We start from the raw sequence: 25,713 nt of genomic DNA on the forward strand, positions 1-25,713 counted from the left end.
ACTGGCGGAAGACACCCCTGCTGAATCATCCGCAGTAACAGCTAGGACGCCGGAGAAACCCTCTCCCGAAGCCTGGAGATAGCAGCATCATGCCACGGCGTCAGGTACGTGTGATGCAGGAGCCACAGTAACCCGGGCAGCTCACACCGGGCTAGGCATTTATGTATGGGTCTTGATGTGGGATCGCAGCGCCATCCACGCGCCCCGTGAGCTACAAACTCTACTCAGGAGTGTGCCGGGTTCAGCTCTGGGGGCCGTGGCGCACTGCTACCAGGCGCCTAGGCCCACACATCTTTACCACTGCAGAGGCCCGTCTCTAGCAGCAATATGGACGCTCACAGCGCCGAAGGCACCGCAGTGTCTCTGCGTCTGAGGTGATATTCCCATGGAGGTCACAGCCACAGGTGGGAGGCCCGGGGGGACCTCAATCATCACGCGGCTGGAGGGCCCCGCACCCCTGCGTACTTCCACACCCGTGCAGGTCTGCTTCCCCTCCAGGATGACAAACGCTGGGTGTGGCCATCCGCTGCACATGCACAGGCGGCTCTAACCACAGCTGCTGGCCGCGGCCGCATTGAAATCACATCGCTCGTCCTCCGTCGCGGGCACAGACCCGATCTGCCATCTTACTGTAGAGTGGGCCGTACACCATAAAATCCAGTCTTTGGACTGCCAGCACCATTGAGGCTCAGAGATACGCACATTGGTAGCCAATGCGCGCAGAAAGCTCACAGCCCCATTATTGTGCAGAATTGGGGTGCCAGGAGAGAGGCACAAGGCTCTGTTCACCTTCACCTCGTCGGAGGCTCTTAGGAGGCCATCTTGAGGGGGGCGTGCCTAGCCCCATCCTACTTGTAAGTTTGTGCTTTACCATAGCTCTCAACTCACCCGCTTTTGGCGGGTGTCACCCGCCTTGAAAGCAGATGAATCACCCGCCAAGTCCCTGAGGCGCCCATTCACTTCTATGGGCCTCTCACCCGCCAAAAAGAAAATCGGGTGTTTTCACCCGCCTTGGAGACAAAAAAGGTTGGGAGCTATGGCTTTACGATAGAGTTATAACTCTTGGACCTTGGTTCCAATTATGTCTGTTAGGCAGAATCCTGTGCAGTTCCCTTGGGGAATACTGCAAAAAGATTAAGACTACAGGAGTCAGCAGTAAACCCAATTGGTAGCAGTCTGCACCACCCAGATTTGCCTGGTAGCTGTGGCTGAGCAGTCAGACTTCTCTCAAGAAAAGTAGGGCAGTATATAGAGTATACACAATAGGGCTAAAAACACAGTAGAGCAAACAAACACTGACCAGAGCTTTGTATAAAAAGTATATAATTATTTATTTAAAACACACTTTAGGCAATATACTAGCACTCTAAATAAAACGCAAGTTAAAACACAGCAGTTAAAGTATACACACCTCCCTTAATAACTATTAGACAAGTCAGAATTAAAACACCACGATTTGTTAAACAGATGTGAGCGCATAACCTGATGGCACTCCAATAGTTCAGTTAAAGGGAGAGAAAAAGGCAGAGCATAGAAATAAAACAGGTCCCAACACTTTTAGGAGTTCGCAGCAAGGGAATAAAGGCAGTATAGACTGTAGAGCCAAAGTTCGTAGGCCAGGCCCACTTTAAAGGGAGCAAAGCGAAATGTGCCTAGGATCACATGGTTTAAAATGCACTAAAAGTCTTTGCAGAATGTTCAAAAGAGGTTGGGGTGATTCAAGAAGGTAAAGTTAGAAGGTCTGGAGCCAACCCAGTTGGCAGGCCAAGGATTTAAGGGTCACCTTGGGCAAACCGAAGAAAGGTAGGCCAGGCAGGACACAGTACCTTAAAGAGAGAGGAAGCTCCAGCGGTGGCAGTTGTTCCTGGCAGTGGTTGCAGTTCGTTGTTACGACCAGGGGAAGAGAGGATCTCGTCGAGGAGGAAACGAAAACGAGTTCATCGATAAAAGGTGTGTTCCTTTTATCCGCGGTCAAAGTGGTGAAGCTTGGCTATCCGGCAGCCGGGGTGCTTGGCACGGGCGACTCGACCAAGAGAAGTCTTTGGAAGGCAAAAAACGGTGAACTGGTTGGTCCCACCAGCTCAGAGGAAGAAGACTCGTCCAGCAGAAGATCTTCTCTTGTCGTCGGGAAAGTGGTCAGGTAGTTGCAGCAGGGCTTCACCTGTGGTGTCGTCGTTGCAGATGGCTCAGCTTCTTCCCTCTTCGGATTCTTGTGTCCTGTGGCGACCTCTGAAGTTCCAGTCCCAAAGACCAGTCCTCAAAAAACCCATTCAACAGCCTAGCTGTCACTCAAACATGCTAAGTGGTGAGCCGGGCGGCTCACCACTGGCCCAATCAGAACAGAGTGCGACTTGAGTTGCTAAGGCTACACAGTCCAGGGTGCCAATTCCCCTCCCCACCCATCCTGTGGAACCCAGACAGAGTGGCACCATTTGGAGGGCTTCTTTGGAGAGTTACAGAGATGGACACGAATGCCATTTTAGAAAAGAGTTCTGGCAAAAAGACCCAACCGTGAATTTAATATTAAATAAATAAACCAGCAGTATCTTTAACATTGCACCAAAAAGTGCTGCGTTTAAAATCAATGGGAAAATCCCATAGAGAATATTCCGGGGGAATATTACGCGTGGTAACCACTGCCGCCAGCCAGAAACTCGACAAGGGGGGACTGGATAGTGCCCCCTTGAAAACAGACCCAGGGGCAATATAATTAACCCCTTCCAGTACTTCCACAATATGATGGTTTGTACTGGTTCTGTTCACAATTTAGGACTAGTAAAGTCAATGGTGACTTTACATGCCCTGGGAGACAGTAGTCAGTCCCAGGGTATGGAGTCTATGTTTGGGGGTCACTATGACACCCCTGTGTTACTGCACTGAGGGTGCTGTGTAACACACACATAAAAAATAGATTATACCCTATGGAGCAGAAAGAAAACCCCATAAGCACACAAAGAGTCAGACATACCTCAAATCATGCCTAAGAGTGGGAAGAAAAGAGTCTCACTCTTAGCAGGAGAAGAAACAAACCCCAAAAATCCAGCAAAGCTGCTGGGGGACTCACTAGGTTTGGGAAATTAGCCTTATAAGAGAATTTTCCCTAACAATGTCTCACTGTATATCAACCAATGCCTCATGTCACAGTGACTTCATCAAATACAAAACAGAATTACATTTTGCTCCTTCACATAATGTCCTGCATCAATTAATAAAATACATTCAGGTCCTTATCTTTATTTAAACCAACTCTTGTTGAATTGAAGAGAAATATGCATTTTGCTTCTTGCTTTCTTAAAGCATTTTCTCTGTCCCCCCGCCCTTTCTTTCTGACCTAGCTTGTAAACACCCAGATATCTCAAAGCATTGTAGTTCTGACCACTGTGCCCCTGATTGGAAACGTTCCTCGCTTAATCTCTGTCATACTAAGATGTTCATTTATTTGAACTCTTAAGTATTCTGATTGTGCTTCCTATGTATAGTTTATGGCATAAACAAATAATCACGTATACAACAAAAGTACTGTTACAGTTAATGAATTGTTTTATTTTTAATTTGTTTTTATATAAATCCTTATATTCGTTCATATTATTTAGTGCATGATTACAGTAGTTACAAATACCACATTTATAGAACCCACAGCTTTCTGGGTTGAGCCATACACGTTGTATTATTTCACATTGTAAATGCCTGGGGGATCATTTATCCTATATAGTTCTGGCTTTGTGAATGTGACCATAGGAGACTTGGGGCTATACTTTTCAAAATCTGTATCCAAAATATGTATTAAATTACTCCATCAGTTATTATTTCGTTTTCGGGCAGTAACAATTCTGATCTTATTTTCTCTTTTGTCTTCAATTGCGAGTTTGTAGTGTTTTATTTTTTCTTCATACCCTCTTTCTCTGAATCGCTTAGTGATTAAATGGGTATCAAAATCTAAACCTTTATTTAGTTTCTTTTGGCCTAGATACATTTGTGTGTGGGTATATTGTTAATCACATTTTGCTTGTGACAGCCTTTGTGGAATAGAATGCTGCATTCTGTGGATGTCCTGTAAGTTTTTGTTTCCAATTTGTCAATATGTTTGAACATTTCTAAATCTAAGAACGTGATCGTGGTTTTGCTGTGAGTCGTATATTTTGATACCCATTTCATTCTTATTTAAATAATCATAATATACCTTCAGCTTAGTCCCATCTCTGTTCCAAATTAGCAAAATATTGTCTATGAATATCATCACTATAATGATGTTACTATTTTGCTCTACAGCATTAGGTTGGTTCTACGAATCCCATGACAAGATTTGCTAACGAAGGAGCACATTTTGCTCCCATTGCTACTGTTGTCAGTTGTTTATATAATGTGCCATTAAACAGGAAATTATTGTTATTCAGAGTTATGTCCAGCATCTCTGCAACTACCTCTGGTGTCATTAGCATGTTATAGTTATCCCATTGTAGATGAGATGTATAATGGTCAACTCTGGACCATTGGCTTTAAGTAAATATTCAGATAAATGTTCTACTAGTAAGTTAATACAACTATCAGTCTCACAAATGGAAATATGGTGTATTTGTGGATTTTGAGCAAGAAATATATAGTGGGTGTAGTTGGATAAGCACTCCCTAGAAAAGTATTTTCTTCATCTGTAATAATACCAACCATTGATGTTTCAATTGCATTGCTAACAATTGTTTAAAACCGTTTAATGCAGTTATTCCTGATTTGTCATACCAGCCAGGTGAGTTCAGGTGTTATAAACGTGCTTTGATATAATGTGTTATATTCATCACCACTACATTGCTGCCTTTGCATTTTTTTATCAGAATAGTGTTGTCTCTTTACAGATCATTTAGTGCCTTAAACTCTTGTGGATTTAGATTGTGTCATAATCCCCTAGGCCTCTGCAAAGGAATTATCTACTACGTTTCCAGTTAGAGGTAATGGTGTATATATTGATTTCATGTTCATTTTGACCTGTAGCGACATAGTTTGACCGATATTGAGCTCTTCCAACACTTAACTTTCATTAGATTTTGAGTCATCCTCTAATGAAAAAAGCAACTGGATATGTTTCACTACAGTTAATGTATGTATTGATAGTTCTAAATACTCAACTTGTTGATTACCATACTGTGATTTATTTGCAAGTTCCTTTAACTTCAATTTTCTGCAGAATATGAACAAATCAACGTATAGTCACATGTGGTTGATGGATGCGCTCAGTGCAAAATGGGTTGTGTACTTGTAGTTCTGACTTTTGTAGGTGTGCCGATGCCCTTAGATCTAGGGAACAAACGCTGAATGCTCTTATTTGTAGAAAAGAAGCAAACATGCAGCACATAACCTAAAGAGCCAGTACAGCCCACTATGAATACCAGCATTCTAAAAAGTGTAATATGTTTAAGGCCACAGCATAATCATCTTTACAACTGTGATAAACTGGATGAGGTTAGTCCACATTTTGGAGTCCACTAGGACTCCATTGGGCTTTTGAAGGAATTATCACTGACAGTCATTTTGACGGCAATAACTCTTCCATTTTACAGAGGTAATGTGGATGAAAACCTCCAGCTAAGTGTGGTAAATCCATTACTGCCATTTTTTCCCTGCGCCACCATACTCTTAATGATGGCTGTTGTTATGTAATTTGGTCTCTAATTTTGTGTCTTCTCTAATAATGTCTGAGCTTACCGTTGGTCTTAACTTTTGCAGGGTGAGATGCCTCCACAAGGGGGATCTCCTCGTTCTCTAACGGAAAGGCTGCTGAAGCAAAATGCAGAACTGACTGGGTACGTCAGCAGACTTACAGAGGAAAAGAATGACCTGAGGAATATTCTCATTAAACTGGAGGAGGAGCTCAGACGGTACAGGGAAAGAAGTACCTCTAAAGACTACGTATGTTTGCTCTCTTTACACTGATATGATGATGTATGCCTTTAAGAAACCAATTTTGAGCTCTCCTTAGTTGTCTCTGACCAAAATAATTGGCATTTCTGTCAGTTTATGTATAGGTTTTATTTTGATATTTTAACCATTTGAGTGTTCTTATTATGCACACACACATACACATACGTGCAATATCAAACATTTACCATTCAAATAAAATAGGCTGGAATGGACTGTGATGAGGGGCATGCCTCAAAGTGGTGCTACAGAGATCAATATATATATATTGTTTTATCCATTTGATGGTAAACTGTATGATGTTGTGATTTATATTGACTATACACTCATGAACATACTAGTGCATCCATGGACTTAGAGCACTAGGCATAATATTATTCCTGTTGAGAGGACAATGTTTTCCTTAAATTCCTCCTTTGCTGCTAAAGCACTATGCACTTTAATTGCTGCTAAAGCACTAAGCATTTTATATTGTCAAACACTGTATTATTGAGCTCGATATGTTTATTATTTTGTGTACATATGAGTATTTAAACTCATATGACTATGCATATAGGTTTGTGCGAGACTTGTGGTGAACACTTGGCATGATCATATTTTTTCATGCATCAGCTAGTAAACTGTATTAATGATGGATGGTTGTCGGAACTGAGTTGAGGAGATGGCTATAATAGCGGGAGAAATTAGTGCGGATCTTGGATTTGGGATGTAGACTAATGGTGGATGCTTTATAACGGCATCTTCTTTAAAAAGACATAATATTATATTGCGTCACATCCCTTTAGGATTATCATGGCTTTGAAACACACATTTTCATTTTGAATGTGATGTTTTCTTTTTTTGAACTTATATTTGACATAATTTTTTCTACTTCCGCCACTTACCCGCGATTTTTGCCATTTTCTCCTCAGTCCATGCAACTACAACATCTGCGCACTTGCTGTCATATTTTGAATCATACAACATTGGTTTAATGCTTTTATGATTGTGGTGTGTTTTTACCTATATAATACACTGCATGTCGCTATGCATTGCTGTTCTTTTACTGTTATAAGATGGCCGCCATTTGTTCACCACATTGTATTCCCTTTTGAATGGGGACATTCTATGCACTAGTATCATAGAGGTTTTAAAGCATTGATAAGGAGTCCTTCTTCCTTGTAATTTCCTACCTACGTGAACAAGCGGCCAGTGTACCGCGAAACGCGTCGTTTTGTTATCCAGGATTTTCCTTCTGCTGCACCTTTTATAAATGAAGAAAAATTCGTGCTGCCTGGACTAGTTGTCATGCCTTTTCCCTGCTGAGACTGGATTCCACGCCTCAGCTGCTCTTGGGAGTGCAACCCGTTGGATTTTGCCTTGTTTCAGGGCATCATTTTCGTTTTTAACATATATATATATATATACGAATCTAGCAACATAGTCGCTGATTCTCTGGAGGGACGCTTCTGCTACGTCACCAGGGAAAGGCAGAAGCTACCTGACTCTGACCCTGGGGGTGGTTATCTGCAGGAGGGGAAGACAATCTCCAGAGGGACAAGAAAATACTACACCAAAATAATCTTGCAGCAATCATTTCTACGTTCACACAAAAAATACACAAGCTGTAAAGGAGTAAATTCGAAAAAAGCAACTTATTTTAGTTAGTTTGGTATGCAACAAATGGATATCCAAACTTGAAACTACCCAGACTGTCCAAGAGAGACACAAAGCAATGCAAAATCACATCACACACAACTTATTGAGAAAAATATATATGTTACCATTTTTTTATTATTTGGCAAAAGTGAATGCATATACCAAATACACAAACTCCTATGCTTTTAACAAGAATGTAATAGAAGTAATTTTTTGCAACAGATGCAAGAAGACAAGAAAGATCAGCTTTTCTGGTAAATATCCTAGTTTACCATGTACAATATGCAAGAAATGTTGTGCTTAGAACAAATACTTGAGTATGTCTGGAACAAGTGCATAAAAACAACCAAGTGCAACTTCTTGGTAGTGCAAATCTGCCAATTGTGCAGAAATAATGTAAATATATAATACAGGTCGGCCTACGTAAACATAGTACTTTGTTTTAGTGCAAGGGTCTCAAACACAAATGATGTCTTAAGAAAACAGATAAAGAATTGAATTTCAACAAAATGAGACCACTGGTACATTTCGGCGGGCCACCTGTAAGGCCTTTTTAAAGAACCGCCTTCCTCGGGGCTGAGTAACTGATGTTATTACCTGCGGGGAAGCAGACAAAACAATCCATCACATAATGAATATGTACATAGAATAATACACAGAAATGACATTGTGACTTGCTATGTGTCTCTCAAACACATGACCTGGGTTTATCAGGTATTAGGGCCCTAACTGCTCAGGCCAAACAATTATAAATTTGATTAGACTACTGATTGAAGTCTACCTAAGAGGGGAACCTTACCCAAAATTAATGTGGGTGGAATTCATCAAAGGCAGAATTTCTAGACGCAAAGCCCAACTTCAGGGTGGAGCTTGATGCAGCAAGGATTGAGGTGAATCATCATTAAAAATCAAATGATATAAGAATAAAATAAGAATTAGCTCAAATGAGTGTTTGAAGCTTGCAGAATCTACCATGAGAAGCATTAGAGGTAGAAAAAAGATGAGAAAAGAAAAAAGGATATACCTGAATAAAAAGGTATGTTGGATTCTCATGTCGTGACAACTGTTGTGAATAAATCAAAGATTGACAACTCCTGAGTAAAGGGAGAGGAACTACCACGAATGGCTGGCAAATGAATGTCCAATAAAGGGACGTTGATCGGTAATGAATACCTGATCTGTACAAAAAAGGAAGGGAAGAGAAGAGGCAAAACAGAGAAAACACCATGATTTCTATGGGTGGCTGAACTTGTCAGAGACCGTAACAAATTGGAGAGCATCTGTGTAAAAGAGCTCATCAAAATAATGCATGATGCTCAAACGTGCATAGAGTGCATGAGTTTAAAAGAAAAAGAAGAAAGAGGTGAATTACTACGCCTGTTGAAATGCTGAAAGTGAAATGCTGTTGTGAAGAAAAAGCATCACGGACACAGAAACTTACCGTCAATTTGGACGGGCGAAGGCATATGTAGCCAAAACCGATGTTGTCACAAGAAGTGCCTGCATGCGTCTGGCAGAAGGGCCTCGGCTGCGAGCATAGCTTATGTTGGAGCTGGCAGCGTGATGACGCCTCTAAGGAAAGATGACGCTTCGCGTATGGGAAGACTTGCATTGACGAGGTCGTGTCAGACTGACACACCTCCTTAGCGATTGGCTTGTATTATGCAGCCAATCACAAGTGGTTTAAGTGCAAAACACCTAGCAGGGCGAACAAAGCCCTGGGAAGCGGAATAGGACGAAGAGTCTCAGAGTGTTCGAAGCATGTAAGGCGGCCGAACACTGCAAGAAAATGAGGCGAAAGAGTACGCATCGTGAGTACCAATCTGCCTGGTATTTTATGCATCAAAATAAGTGCGATCTGCCTAATGTGTGGTAAACCCGCTCAACTAAAATGTAGAAGAGCACCTCGAAGATTAAATAAACCGCTTGTCCTAAAATGAATGAGAAAAAGCTTCAAACGGTGTTAGAATTGCTTGGAAACTCCGTGTTGGAACCGAAAAGAATGCTATTGAAAGTGGGACACTGTAGCCAGTACCAAGCAGGTTCAAGTGTCAGATGCTGGGTTGTCAAAAAAAGGGTGTATAGCCGCATTATAAGGGTGGGATAAATTCCTCATTTAGACCATGCACATGAGAGCCCAATCGAAAAATCCAACTCGCCTCCTTATCCAACAAACTTTTATGTATGTTAGTGGAATTTTTGACTGTTTCCAATACCCACCACAATACATCATTGGGTGAGTGATTGGCAGTCATGTAGTGATTGACCAGGGGTGCCGTGACCATTTTACATCGTATTTGTGATCGATCTTCTGCAATCCTGATGTGCACTGCTCTGCTGGTTTGGCCAACATACCGTAATCCGCACGGACATTGAATACAGTAGACCATGTTTTTGGTTTTACAATTTGTCAGGTTAGGAAAAGTCCATAACCGATCATTTATTTTGAAATCTTTCATTTTTCTTGTAAAATGGCAGACGCTGCATGAGCCACATGGGTAATGGCCCTTGACTGAACGCAGGTCCCATAGACGAGTTTTTGGAGGATTCTTGCTGAAGCTGGAATGTATCAATTTGTCTCGAATATTGGGAGCCCTTTTAAAAGCAAACCGGCGTAAAGGTTCCTCCGAAAGATCCAGTCTAATGGTGTCCCAATGTTTTAGGATGAGTTTCTTGATTTGAAAAGCTAAAGTACCGTGTGTCAGAACACAGGTCATGTTGTTGCTCTCCGTTTGTGGTGTTTTCGTGGTAAGTAAGAGAGCACGATCCGTCCATCTGGCCCGTTTCCTAGATCTTTTAATGAGGGTTTTAGGATAGCCTCTCTCTCGGAGTCTAGTGTCAAGTTGATCCACTTATTGGTTAAAATCATGGATATCGGTACAGTTCCTTCTTACGTGAAGATACTGTCCGTACGGGAGGTTGTCCTTGAGGTGCCGAGGGTGATCACTTGTGTAGTGTAATAATGTATTTCTGGCACTGGATTTCCTATGTAGGCTGCATTTAAGCTGGCCGTCTTGATGCCCAATGATTAGGTCAAGAAAAATAACTTGGTTGGTGGAATGTTCAAGTGTAAATTTAATGTTGGCACCAATCTGGTTGAGCCAGGAAAAGAACTCTAAGAGTTCATCTTCTGGTCCTTCCCAAATAAAAATGATGTCGTCTATGTAACGCTTCCAATGTAGGATTGATTTTTGGAAGGGATTGGATTCGCAAAGGATATGTTCAGTTTCAAATTTCGCCATGAAGAGAATAGCCAAACTAGGTGCGAAAGCCGCACCCATAGCAGTGCCTTTTATCTGTAGGAAAAAATTCCCATTAAACTCAAAATAGTTTTTGCATAGTGCTATTTCCATCAATTCTAAACTAAAATTGATTGGCACTCTTTGTTGGGTATTGGATTCTGTCAGTAGTTCCAGCATGCATTCTAATGCTTGTGCCTGGGGAATGCTAGTGTATAAAGAGGTAATGTCCATTGTCACTAAAATATGTTTGCTCGGATCAAATTCAAGGTGTTCAAAAATTTCAATGGTGTTCATAGTATCACGTAGGTAGGTACTTGTTTTGGTGCTCAATGGTTTGAGAAACGTATCAATAAATTTGCATAGTGGTTCAAGTGGGGTCCCACAGCCTGAAACTATGGGATGTCCTGGTGGGTTTATTGTGTTTTTGTGTATCTTAGGAAGTGCATAAAGGGTTGGAGTGCGACCCTGGCTAGTTGTTAAGAAATCATATTCATTTTCCATGATCCAGTTACGATCAAAAGCATATTTAGCTGCTTGATCAATTTCTACTTTGATGTCTTTCGAGGGATCCTTTTTCAATTTTTTGTAGCTTGTCGGATCGTTCAATAATTTATTAACCATTTCCAGATATTGGGTGTTAGTCATAACAACTATCCCGTCTCCCTTATCTGCGGGCTTAATCACAATGGCATCATTGGAAGCTAATTCTGTAAGGGCTTTGTTTTCTTCTGTACTCAAATTGTGCTTAATATGAGATCTATTATCAGAAGATTTAAGGTTAGATAAGTCCTTAAGAACCATTTTCTCAAAAGTCAAAATTTCCTTAGGCATTTGATTGTCCTGCGGAGTAAATGTTGAAGGGCATCGTAGACCGGAGTCCTGCTCCTGTACTCTCTCAGGGGTATCTTTAAAAACAGATTTGAGCCTAATGGTTCGTAAGAATCTGCGCACTTGCATTTCCATAGAGAACCAATCAGTACCTCTCGTGGGAAGGAATGATAGGCCTTTGGATAAAACAGAGATTTGTGCTGGACTGAGACACAGGTTAGCCAAATTAAAAATGGGTATTGTGGGTTCCATATGATTCCACGGGTGCGCCGGCCTCGTCCCCAGGGTCTCCGCATTGGTACGTGTGGTTGGAACCACTGAGGACCCCATTGCGGTATGCCAAATCCTCCTCTGCCTAAAAAAGGATTATTTGGTTGAAAGTTGCCAAACGGTTGTTGTGGCTGCTGTGGTGACTGATTATCCGACCCACTGCTACTTGAACTCGAGAAGGATACGCCCCTGTTCTTGTTACCTTGTCCGCGTTTGGATGCTGCCTGTTTATTGATAGCTTCTAAGTAAGCTTCAGTGGTATAGTGAAAGATTTTTTCTATTTTGAACTCGCGGATATCTTTTGAAAGCTTTTTAGTCTTTTTGGCAATTGTGGTGGCTCTAAATTCTTCAAATAATTTATTAACTGAATCTATTTGGGCCTTTGCGTCAGTAATAATTGTACTGGATAAGAATTTGGCTTCTTTTTCTTCTAAGGTTCTTTGTGTTTCCAAACCGATTCTTTGAGCTGTAGTAATCGTTAAAACCATAAAGTCACGACTACATTTGATGGCAATCTGACTAAAGGTAGTCACTCATGAACATACTAGTGCATCCATGGACTTAGAGCACTAGGCATAATATTATTCCTGTTGAGAGGACAATGTTTTCCTTTAATTCATCCTTTGCTGCTAAAGCAATATGCACTTTAATTGCTGCTAAAGCACTAAGCACTTTATATTGTCAAACACTGTATTATTGAGCTCGATATGTTTATTATTTTATGTACATATGAGTATGCATATAGGTTTGTGCGAGACTTGTGGTGAACACTTGGCATGATCATATTTTTTCATGCATCAGCTAGTAAACTGTATGAATGATGGATGGTTGGCGGGACTGATTTGAGGAGATGGCTATAATAGCGGGAGAAATTAGTGCGGATCTTGGATTTGGGATGTAGACTAATGGTGGATGCTTTATAACGGCATCTTCTTTAAAAAGACGTAATATTATATTGTGTCACATCCCTTTAGGATTATCATGGCTTTGAAACACACATTTTCATTTTGAATGTGATGTTTTCTTTTTTTGAACTTATATTTGACATAATTCTTTCTACTTCCGCCACTTACCCGCGATTTTTGCCATTTTCTCCTCAGTCCATGCAACTATAACATCTGCGCACTTGCTGTCATATTTTGAATCATACAACATTGGTTTAATGCGTTTATGATTGTGGTGTGTTTTTACTTATATAATACACTGCATGTCGCTATGCATTGCTGTTCTTTTACTGTTATAAGATGGCCGCCACTTGTTCACCACATTGTATTCCCTTTTGAATGGGGACATTCTATGCACTAGTATCATAGAGGTTTTAAAGCATTGATAAGGAGTCCTTCTTCCTTGTAATTTCCTACCTATGTGAACAAGCGGCCAGTGTACCGCGAAACGCGTCGTTTTGTTATCCAGGTTTTTCCTTCTGCTGCACCTTTTATAAATGAAGAAAAATTCGTGCTGCCTGGACTAGTTGTCATGCCTTTTCCCTGCTGAGACTGGATTCCACGCCTCAGCTGCTTTTGGGAGTGCAACCCGTTGGATTTTGCCTTGTTTCAGGGCAATATTTTCGTTTTGAACATATATACGAATCTAGCAACATAGTCGCTGATTCTCTGGACGGAAGCTTCTGCTACGTCACCAGGGAAAGGCAGAAGCTACCTGACTCTGACCCTGGGGGTGGCTATCTGCAGGAGGGGAAGACAATCTCCAGAGGGACAAGAAAATACTACACTAAAATAATCTTGCAGCAATCATTTCTAATGACATCCATGTGCCTGTACAACATACCTAATATGGCTTATTGTGATGTAGATGAAGAATATCCCAATTTTTCCAGTCAATCACCTTATCCACCCCCCGCCCTCTTTTTTTTAGTACTGAGACAAGGAAGCGGGATTGAGCAATGAAGATGACCAGAAGCAGTAAGCCACCGCTGTGGTCTAGTCTATGGAAATTGCTAAACAATCTTGCGAAGTTAAAAACTGTCACAGCTGACAGACCTACTGGAGCAAGCCAAAAGCGAAGTTCAATCGAGGCGAATAAACCATTCGAAGCAGCACAGAGGCTGACCCGAACACTGTTTGAAAGGAAGAGTGGAAACTGAGACGAACTTTGCTAAACAAGGTTCAGTGACCCAATATTGGTCAAATATAGTATTGTGGATGAAAGAAAGAATGATTGGAGAAAGGAAAAGCCCTGGCAGGTTAGTGAACCAAGCACACAGTGTGTCTGGGACTCACACCTGTAAGAGAAAGACAAAGAGACTTACTAATTTGACATCCTGGCAGGAGAGTAAACCAGAAGTGGAAGATGAATAAACTTGACCTAATGATAGTGTACCTTGACAACCTGGCAGGAAAGTAGACCAGGAGTAAGAAGCAAAATTAATGTAGAATAGGGAAACAGCAAGAAACAAGTGTAAAGCGGAGGACTCATACCCCTGATTGGAGCACTGATGAGAAAGTTGCAAATACCCTGGCAGGAAAGTAATTCAGGAATATACAAAAACAGACCAGCTAATGGAAGAATGGTGCCCATTTAAAATTGATGGAAATACTGAGTGTGAGAAACTGAACATTTAAAAGAATTGTAAAGTTTGAAGGAGACTCAAGGGAATAGTTATCCCTCTTGAACAAGTGTGATCTGTAACCCAGTGATTTGTTAATTACCAGAAGAAATCTGGGGGAAGGGAGACCCGTTTTCTTGGTGGAACTTTATTCCTCTCTTTTCTACACTTTAGATCTTTGTTTTGGAACTCTGAAGGAAAGCTACAAATACATAGCTTACAGAAATCCCCTTGTGCACATTATATTGAGTTTAGAGTGTAAGTGTTAGTTTCGGGTTTGGACACAGTACGGAGGTCAATCTTTTTGTTAACATCCTGACACAGGTGTTCCTTAATTTTATTGAGGCTGGGAAATCCCTCTTCGAGTTAGAGATAGATAGTATTCCCTCCAGCCTACTTATTATTTGGAAAATAAAAGTCTATAACCAACACTGAACATGCCACTGTCTCCGAATCTTACTCTTGATCCCTTACATATGGTGTCAGGACTGGGATACCACTCAGCTGATACAAACTGGGGGACCCTGGCATAAAATTTAGGGAGCGGTTACTCACCCGACTACAGCCACCAAAAAATCTATTGGCTTTGATTTGGCTAGTAGTTGAGAAGAGACCTTGCAACCAGGAGATAGTTTATGACTCCCTACCAATGAGGTATTGGATTTCCCCAAAAGGAACCTATATAAGATTGACATTGAAATCAGGGCTAGCATGTAGTCTTACTCTTGATCCCTTACAATATGCTGTACCAAGTTACCTATTTCATATATATGTTATATAATAGTCCCTAAAATGTGGTCTAATTCATCACTTAGCGTGTATATATTGTTTGTGTGTGTTCATTCTGACTTTGGGGGTGGGTCAGTGGTAAATGCTTTGCCTGCCAAAATCCTGGAGTCCAGTGTGCATAATTCTATTTAGCCCCAGCATGCTAGGCCCTCTGGGATGCAGCAACACGAAGGGTTGCAACATAAAAACATATCTGTAAAAATGCATCTCCCGCATGTGACTTTTTTTCCACCACATATGGAAGAGGATCATCTGACTTTAACATTCATGTTTAAAAAATAATCCTTTAAAAGGGATTTTATTGGATACATTTTACTTCGGACAAATTCACTCCACTTTAGACAATTTCACACTTCCATTGATGGAAATAGAGACCTTCTCTCACTCAAATTCTCACCATCCCCTACCTGCTCTATCTTTATTCACCTTATCTACCGCTCTCCGGGGCACTTCTCCAAACTTTGAGCAAAATATACTCCATATCCTCCAGTACAACCTCAAAGCCTCCTCAAAAGTAATCTTACTAGGAGACCTCAACCTGGGCCTACTTGACGCAAATCACCTACCTTCCAAATCCTTATCCGATGTACTCAACACACTTGGCTTCACTCAATGCATCAGCAATCCTACACACAACAAAGGCTGCATGCTGGATTGGATCGCGGACCACAACTGTCAAATTCCACCATCGCCAACCCACCCTGTCCATGGTCTGACCACCATATTATTCACTTCGCGATCACTCAGCCAAACACACCAAGAGTATTACCAAACGCCCTTCCTCCGACTGTCTCATGGAGCTCTCAGAAGCTCACTAGAGACAATATCCTACTGTCAACCGCCCCTCAATGTAAAGTATGATACTGCATGTTTTATTTGATAACTGCCATTTGGTATACCTTCTCACCATATGCTTGTATGAAACTGTAACTGTACTACATTTAGCCTGACTTGCACTCTGTACTTGCAACAGCGCCTCAATGCCTACGGGTTGCATGCACGCTCTACAAATGAAATAAAGTAATAGAAACCTGAAATCTAGTCCCTGACTGCAAGTAACACTAACCCTAAATCTCTGGCCCACATGGCCTTCAGTGAATTAAAACGAATACATCTAATTTTTAAATCTGTACTCATTTTTTCAACTGCCCAATACTAAGATTAAGCAGTTCTGATGCGCTTCTATTTTTCTACTTTTGCTCCACTCAAAACTGTCCACCATTTGGCAGCCACTTTGATTTCCAGTGTGCAGAAATTCAAACTTCTTACTCCGGCATTGATGTCCTTGCAGTGGCTCCCACTACACTTACGCTCCTTTTTGATGACCTGCATCCCCTACTAGGTAATTGTTGCGCCAACCAACTTATGTCGCAACTAAGCTCCAAATAACCAGTGGCCTCAGACACACTAGAAGGGCTGTGTGGTATGTCAGAATCAGGAGACAGAAAATGATGCAGGGTGTCTGAACATAATGAAGACAAAGGCTTAACCTGTCCGTAAGCCTAAGATTCACCACTCTAGGGTTGTTCTCTTCCTCGTTTCGCACTCGGGGACCTCTTTATCATATCCCCACTCTGGGGCTTACCTCACTCAGGTCCCCCACTTTGGGCTGTCCCTGTTCTCACCCGCTTTGGAACTTCTAGGTATTTGCCCCAACTTGGGGCTTCTTTGCATTCTCACTGCCTTGGGTGGCTCTTTGTGCTCACCCCCCTTGGAGTGCCTCAGTATTCCCCACACTCTGGGGCTGTCCTGTGCCCTCCCGACCTTGGCTTCGCTAACCTCTTCCAAGTTTCCTGGAGCCACTGTGTACCTTTGTCTTCTGTGCAGTGCTCCACAGAGGGTCGGTAAGTCCATCCGACGCTGAGCTGCTTGAGTGACTTGTCAACTGGGTTCCACTTCGGACACATCTTGCTCTAGTGTTCCACTAGCTTTGTGCAGGACTCTGGTGATGGCTTCCCTACAAGCAGGCTTCTCGGTTCTTTGTAGGTTCTCGTTTTCTTGCGCTTCTCTGGGCTAGGACCTTCCGGCTCCTTGATCAACAGGCTCTTTGTATATAAACTGGATTGGTTGCCCACATGAACTTGGAGGTTCCAATTTGAGAGTGTCATATGTCACCTAGCTACAAAATCTTGAACCTAGTGCTCCACAACCAATCATAGCAGTCTTGAGTGATGGCGTTTGTGAATATCCAGGAAAGGAGCTTGACGGATGACAATGGTCCAATTGAGCCGTCAGGCTGACAGGAGGTGGTAAAGATCTGTAAGCTTGAGCCCCAATATGGGGAGGTGCAGTGTTTCCTTTTACCTGAGTGGGGGCACAATCAAGAGAAAAAAATAAATTGAACCGATTTGACGTGTGCTTGTAGAGTGTGGATTGTGGACACACTTGCTGTTCTCAGAAAAGTTGAAAGGCACGTAGATGTTTGATTTTCACAGCTTGAATGATTTAAAGGTCTTTTTGGACTCCCTGCAACAGAGCACACTTGTGGATTGAACAATGACTGATCAAGCTGCTTCATCTGTGCAAGAGAACTTAACTATGTAGATGGTCCCTGCGTAGGAAGTTAGTGGATATGGAAGAGACTGGGGATCATTGTTTCTTGTGGTGGTCTATTGTAGAGATTATAGGTCACTGTCTACTTTTGATTAGGAGTCTTGTGTGGCACAAGTTTTAATTTCTAGTTGGAATACTGTCATGCTTACTGTCGTAATGTTTTTTTTAACCCTGCCAGATTCTCTACCCTGCCCCAAATGTCTGTCTTGACTAAATTGGGTTTTATATTCCAGGCTCATATCTTTAGGCCCAGGTGAGAGCTGGTGTTTTTGCTAATCTTTACTACTGATGTTTTTCTCATTGGTTACGTTTTATGTAAAGGGTATGATTATGTGGCAAAATGCTAATAAAAGATATTTGTAAACAAAAACAGTTTTATTGATATTGTATTTTTCACATTACCGCGTTTACTGCCATGGGTCCCATGTCACTGGCCTGTAGATGTGTATGCCATACATGCATAACTTCTCAACCTATGACGCGCACATAACCTGTGTTGTGTGCCTAGGAAACCTACATCTGGTGTAGTATTTATTCTGTGCTGGATTTGAGTCTTTTGTCCCGCCTGAGTGGTCTCTAGCACATGCAAGTGAAAGGAAACTATTCCTTTCACTTTTATAAATTCACAAATGCCCATCCGACTTCCTAGGAGGAAGAAGGATGGGCGTTTGTGAATCTATAAAAGTGTCCTTTACAAGCGTTGATTGTGGAATTTGTTCTTAACTGCTGTGCTGTGCTTCATACTTGGTTATGTCCATTCCATGCAGGGATCTACAGTCTGTGCTGGTCAGATGTCTGCATCTCTAGTTTGTGCGCTTTCTGATGGGCGCTCAGGCACTGTTGGTTCCAGATCTTTAGGCACAAAAGTTTGCAAAGCCCACCAATATGCACGGTGAGACCACTGCAAATTCTTTGATACTAAACCTCCACTCCTCCTGCACACAAACATTTTGTTACCAACGAAGGGTCTTAAGACCTTTTGTTCTGTACAGGTCTTGCCTCCAATGTGATTTATCATCCTTAAGCCATAACCCCCAGAGAGACAGGGGTTGTACCGCAATGCCCATTCATTAGAGGTTGAGCATTGCTTCCTCCTTAAACCTGCTGTTTTGATACTGGAAATTCTGTCATGCTAGAGAATCTTTTTGGTCCACCTGAAAGACCTTATACCTCCTGTTAAAGCTACAGACTCTCACCGGAAGCTAAAAAGAGAAAGTTTAACATCAGACGTGGTATACCTGACTCTGTAGTACTGGAGCCTTTTTAAAATTGTCATCCCAAAGGCATGCAAGAGTCCAAGAAGCATTCAACTTCATCAGTTGGGTTTACTACCTCAGTAGTAAGCCTGTTACAGAGGTCAGCGGATCTGGAGTTCCCTGATGATTTGAGGATTGTGATACGTGGCTAGGAGGTGGAATCCTTCCAGAGACTCCTCAATTGCCACTGAGATTGTTGTCGGTCCTGCATTTGCCTCCCTCTTGCTCTACACTACACAATGGGGTTTGACCAGTGATCATTTGGCATGGTCTGTAATTACAGTTGCCGTGACCTTTTGGGGCGGTTCAGCCTTTTGCAGTCCTGTCTGTTTTTGTGGCTCAACTTCTTTGTGTTGATTTATTTATTAGGTATTTTGTAGTACCACATGTGTTAGGCAGAATTATATGCAGTACCCTTTGGGAACACCACACACAATTAAGACTACAAGTGACAGTACAAATTTTGCACACTTTCCCCGCGGCTGGACGAAACGAACAACCAGATTTGCACAGTACCTTAAAACGGAGAGGGAGCTGTAGCTGAGGCGGACGTTCCTGGTAGTTCCTGAAGCTACTGTCAGACTGACAAGAAGTAGGAAGACTTTGTTGAAGCTGCTTGCTTTGGTGTATATGAAGGGGTTCATATACATCCGTGTGGTGCATATGAACATTTTCATACACACCAAAGTAAGCAGCTTCAACGGTGCAGAATACAACGTTGAAGCTGCTTGCATTGGTGTATATGAAGGTGCTGTAAGCTCTGGGTATAAAGCACTCTCACGCCGAGTTTCATATACCTCGCATTCCTAGGAGAGTACGCCTGAACCCCAACATACATGGTTGCGTGTCGCCCAGCTGTGGTGGCAAACTTTGTGGGTGCCTTGCTGCTGTGCCCCCCCTGTGCCCTCAGACTCTCTGCAGCGGAATTGACCTGATCCCTTCATCAGGAGAGGAGAAATCGCCACTGTTCCCCACAGAATATTTCCAGGAACGCAGCCCCTGAAAGCCGCAGAGCCACGCAACTGCAGGATTTGAACCTGTGACCAATATGGACTCGACTGCCGAAGTTTGGTCTGGAGTGTGCCGAGGGTCGGTGAGTACTTACAACCTTTACTGGTGACCCTTGGCGCATTCATACATTTTTACGCACAAGTGTCCCTTGAGGGCCACTCTTCTTTATCAAGGTAGCCTGTGCTACCGAGCAATTCCCAACTCTTGGATCCTGTTCTGCCCTCTTGGGGAGACCCTCCTTGAATAGTGGGAATTTATTCTTCACTGCCTCACCCACATTCCTGAGTCGCTACAGCCCCTGCAAGAGACCCTGTTTTGACTTACCCGCACAATTGGGTGCACCAGCACCGAAAGTACTTTTGAGCGCAAGGCTCCACTCATTTTAGGAGTCAAATGATGGGATTTAGGGAACATATGAGAAAGTGGGTAGCTGTGCTGTATAGGGCCCCCACAGCAAAAGTACAAGTAAATGGAGGAGAGAGCCATGCTAAGAAACCTGGCACAAACACAATATTGCATGAATTATCAATGTATAGGCGTAGTGCACGCATATAAAGAGACGCCATTTTTTAGTTATGGTAGACACACTGAGCCCTGCATGGCCGCGCTTTAAACATAGGCCCGGCAGAAAAACCTGAACAGGCCCAAATGCTGAGGGCAGACGAACCCATGCTGTTAATTCCCATAGAAACGTTTCTTTGTTCCTTAACTGTTGCAATTACTCGTTATCCCAGAGAGGAATGCGCCATGCAAGGCAATGAGACGGCACCAGGCTCCTCATGGCGCGTATTCATCAGAGTCAGGTCACCAGCAGACCTCCAACCCCCACCCAGCACACCAAGAGTAATGGCATCCATCACTGACCTAGTCCAGGACCCCTGATATTCTGATAGTAGGTGACCTCAGACCACCAACCATAACACCAATAGACATAAAATATCTACAAACACAACGATTTCACCTTATCTCATAAACACAACCTTTGTAGTACAGGGTACAGGGAGGAATAAATTATAGCTGAAAACGAGGTTGGAAGCCTTGGGTGCGGAGAGTGCGATATGAACTGAGCAAAGAATGTGTTGGTCAGCATGATCGTGTTCCTCCCCCTGTGCCAGTCCCCAAGCTTCCCAGGTGCATGCCATAATGATGTGGTAACATTATCTTACAATAGCAACTCTAATAGCAACATGTGAAGAGTATGACCTTCAGTCCCTGGAGAGATGAGCCCAGCTGAACCCACGCGAGGGAAGACAGACAAGACTGGAGCCAATCGTGGCCTGGCATCCCCTATGGAGCAGGCCCATGTATAGGGTCTCACCAACCAGCCACTCAGATTTTTACTATACAATGATGACACAGTGATGCCTTTTAAGCTTCTGTTCCTACGACTTTGAACCAGAACGTTCTCGAGCAGCAGAATTCTTTGCTTGCTTCTTTATTTTTGTGTGATTAAATTTGTTATCCTTGCAAGAAATCTCTTGCCTTTTTTTCCCTAGTGGGTTGTATTCTTTCTGGCATGAGCGTACAGGGGCGTGCCTTCACTGACTCAAGATGGAGAGCATTTTCCAGGCAATAAATTATGTATCCGGTTGGTATCCAAAATCAGATTGCCAGACAAAACATTTTCATAGTCTGTTTGGACATGCTACTTCCCCAACCACCACAGTTAATATAAGCAAAATCGCAATATACTTTGACAAGAAATTAATAATTTATTTTTTCCTACAGGAAACTCTTAAAAGTATTAATCCTCCAGTCGTCGAAGTGGGCAGTTCGGAGCAGTGCTCTGCTACTTTTTATTTTTTAAGTTTTATTGTTCATATACTTATTTTTTTTAAAACCTTTCCGGAATGGTTTAATTTTAAAATAAGTGTAAGAAGTTGTTGAAAATTGCATTTCAGTGTAGTGCACTGAACGTTACCTTAAATAGCAGGTGTGTTTGGTGGTTTGGGTTGCGTGTGGGAGGGTGTTTGGCCATGGCATTTGTGGGGAGCAGGTGCAGGCCAGCAGGGAACATAGTTCCACTAGTTCTTTCCCACACTTTGACCACTGTAATCCTCTTTTGACCCTCTATCCTCATGAGCTCCATAGTACATGGCACTAGTAGTAAACTATCTGATCTCTAAATTGCGAAGAGCTTAAAATGCATCTGTTAGCTCAGCCTGCAGAAAGATGAACACAACTCAGAGGCTAGACAATCTCTCCATTGATTGTCAGCTCTCCATTGATTGTCAGTGAACTATTTGATCAAATTCAAGATTGTTTTCCTTTCTTTTACATTTTTACTTTATTGTACCCCTTCCTATTTTACCACCAAGGTCTCATGCTATATTCCCTCAGTCTCATTCCAAATTATTATTGCACTAACTGAGTCGTCTTCATCGTTTATCCTCCCCCCAATTGATAGCTGAGCTAGGATTTAGTTGAGAACCTACTACTATAGTGGAATGTCCCAAGATGGGATTGCTTGCTGCAAGACCCAGCACGAGGTGTCATACACGTTGTGGATAAAGAGGTTGAACTTTCTTGGGGGACGTGTTTTAAATGATTTGTCAGGCAGGTTCTTCTAAACCTTCACTCTGATGCTGTTGATACACACGATTCGTCAGAAGGTCAAGCATAGCATGAACTCAACAATGATTCTGATCACTCTACACTGGCCAAGCCAGTTTTGGTATCCTGGTCTAGTAAGGTTGTCTGACCGAATCTTCCTTTGCAGGAAGATCTCCTGTGTCAAGAGAAATGGTTGATCCTTCACCAATTAGTACTGTAACGCAGCTTGAGTGCCTGGTACCTGAAGAGCTAGTTCATGCTTAATAGGGAATTTCAGGGCCCAGCTTCCAAAATGTGTGCAGCAAGGAAGACTTCAACTAAGAAACTGTAAAAAAGCAAGGGTGTGCACTTTTTTTTTGGGCTCTGAAGAACACTCTAATCGCATCCATATACCTTTCAGGTCTTATTTGACCAAATGCTGGCGTCAACATTGACTCTTATAAACATTTCCTGTCTGAACATAGGCGAGAATGTTCTCTTTGCAGAACATAGCCATCAGGTTCCGCTTTGATGGTCTGCTTCACATTTGCCCAGAAGACTTCCTTCCTAATTGCAGTCATGTCTGCCCGCAGCGTAAAGTGTAAGCGAGTTGCAGCTTCTCTTGTAAAGAGGGTTGTATGGTTTTCATGCGAATAATATGATTGCATTCTCAGTGATATTGTTTCTTCTAAATGTTGCGTCTGACTTCAACTTGAACCCGGTGATATACTTAACTGTTTTTTAGCCTTGGCCACCTGCATTTCTAGCGGGAGAGGCTCTGTTAAATTTGGATTTGGTTGGAACTTTCACGGTTTAGTAACACAGGACAAAACCTCTTTGCAGGAAAGACAACCTGGCAGAGTGTGAACTAGACTCAAGGCAGTCAAGGTCACCATTTGCAAATGGATTCTGTCTTGCATTTCAAAAGCATACACTTTACATGGTCTTCCTGTAACATGCGTGACTATGTGTGCATTCCACCAGATATATGGCAGCTTCAGTAGTTTTCCAAAGGCATTTTCCAATTTCTGAAATCTGTAGGGCTGCCACGTGGGATACCCCCCATGTGTTCTCTAATTAATATCCCTAAATGTTTCCTTCACATGTGACGCTTCTTTTGACCACTATGTCATTGTGCAAGTAATTGTACCCCTGTGGTTGTGGGAAGTCTTTGCTTCTTCCACCAGCTGCAGGTTAAAGGGCCTGCCCTCCATGCTGCTTCCTGCACTTACTTGTTACTTTTTCACTGTGGTTGGCTGTTAACAGCCCCATTAGCATTGGTGAAAGAGAGAAAGAGAGGAGTTGCACTTGGAGTTAAGGTCTCCAAGTATGATAGGTGGCCAACGTAAAGCCACTCCCCAGCTATCACCAAAATAGTTCTGTATAAATAAAGTATTTTAAACAACAAAAATTACAAATATTCTTAGATTAGAGATAGTTAAGGTAAGTGGTTTTATTTAGCGCCCTTCTGCCAATATTGTTGGCGTGCTATGTGTGACTCAGTAATGAAATCGGGTACGAAGGGTTTGTTAGTGGGATAGAATGAAAAGCAGATGCAGAATGATTTGCGTTGATGAATGCCGATTGGAAATACTTATTACCGATGTGCCTTTATAAAATATGGGGCAGATTAGCTGTAAGGACAGTCCTCTACTTGCGCAAGCAGTTATGAGTGCAGTGGGGTTGTTGATAGAAGACGGACAGTATTGGTAGGAAGTGAGGTGTCAACAATGAGAAATGGGTGAGGTGAGGTCTCAATTGCTTCCTTGGTCTTGGTTGTAAAGTCCTTCTTTGGTTTCAGAGATTGAGGTCTTGTCCAACCTCCTGTCACATTTGAGATTGGCAACCAAGTTGAGCATACAATGAGTATCTAGGGCTTGTGTGAGCGGATGTATAAGAATTGGATTCAAAGTAAGTTTATTATTTGCTTGTGAAGAGCCTTATTTATGAAGATATTAATTTGCCAGTTGTAGTGCCTGTTCACTTCATGTGAGGAGATGGTAGGAATGTGGTTTTCTAAATATGAAGTCAAGTGAGGGGGTTAGGTCTGTGGTGGTTTCTTGTTATGTAGCTCTTGATTTGTTGCTTTTTCACCTATCCAGTAAGTTGCAACATTGTGTCTTGATCTGTTTCCTGAAAGTAAGGTGATTATCTTGAACTCATACATGCCTAGGTAGGGTATTCCAGAGTTTGGTAGCCAGAAGGGAGACTGATGATGCTCCATTTCTTGTTGAAACTTAGAACTAGGATTAGTGCAGCGTTACTGAATCATTTGTGTCCTGAATGGTAGGTATTGCTGGAACTTCCTTGTAAAGAATAATGGGCCATTCCATGGTAGACGCAATGGGCTTTGCACAGGGTTTGAAGTGTTTTCTTTACTTGACAAGGAGCCAATAGATTATACTTAAAACGTTCCTTCCCCTTGCTTCTATACTTATGGGAGCTCCCACTGTGCTCAGTCCCTGCACCACAGGAATTCCCCTAAGTATGGGTGAGAGGGACTTGGGACTGGGAGTACAGTATATATGGGAGTTCCCACGGTGTGGGGATGAGGCCAGAGCACCATGAGACCTCCCGTATACATGGAATAAAAGAGACATTTGATCAGGAGTAGAGTAGTCACTACGGTGAGTAACCTTTCCTATATGTTCAAACCTTCCATCATATGGGGAGGACGGGACACTGCATTTCGGAATCTTTTCAGTTTTCCCACTGAGTCAAGGTTAAGTAAGGTATAATTAAGCGTTATGTGCCGAGTTGGAAACAGCAAATTCCAACAATGGCTCTCACCTGCGATTCTAGTGTGACTGTATTGTCTGTTCTGAGGTTCCTTACTCTGGAGGATGGTACTGGTATTGGCCCATCTTGTCAGGCCAAGGGATTTATGTGGTGGTTAGGAGTTGGGCTCCAGAGCATTAGTTCTGCTTTGCTAGGGTTAGGTTTGGTCTCTTATTGCTTTCATCGTGTGCAAGGCACATTTCTATTCCTAGAGTTTGTTGATGAATTCTTAAGTTTGTAGATTATATGAGCATTGTCGGTGTAATTGTAGCAGGAGATGCCAGCGTGAATTATGAGGTTTTGTAGGGGTGTCATGTAGATGTTGAAAAGCAGAGGAGATGGT

General features: G+C 42.4%; 1 protein-coding gene across 4 annotated transcripts in view; it reads left to right on the forward strand.

Annotated features, from left to right (window-relative positions):
- Positions 1-25,713, forward strand: part of AKAP9 (A-kinase anchoring protein 9) — a 2,953,299-nt gene that overhangs the window by 2,685,748 nt on the left and 241,838 nt on the right. For all 4 annotated transcript variants that reach the window (XM_069648423.1, XM_069648424.1, XM_069648425.1 and 1 more), the window contains one exon: positions 5,716-5,898. In XM_069648423.1, coding sequence (XP_069504524.1) covers positions 5,716-5,898 — 183 coding nt within the window. The remainder of the gene's footprint in view (positions 1-5,715; positions 5,899-25,713) is intronic.

The sequence above is a fragment of the Ambystoma mexicanum genome, chromosome 2q (assembly GCF_040938575.1).
Source record: "Ambystoma mexicanum isolate Mex_15411 chromosome 2q, UKY_AmexF1_1, whole genome shotgun sequence".
NCBI classification, from domain to species: Eukaryota; Metazoa; Chordata; class Amphibia; order Caudata; family Ambystomatidae; genus Ambystoma; species Ambystoma mexicanum.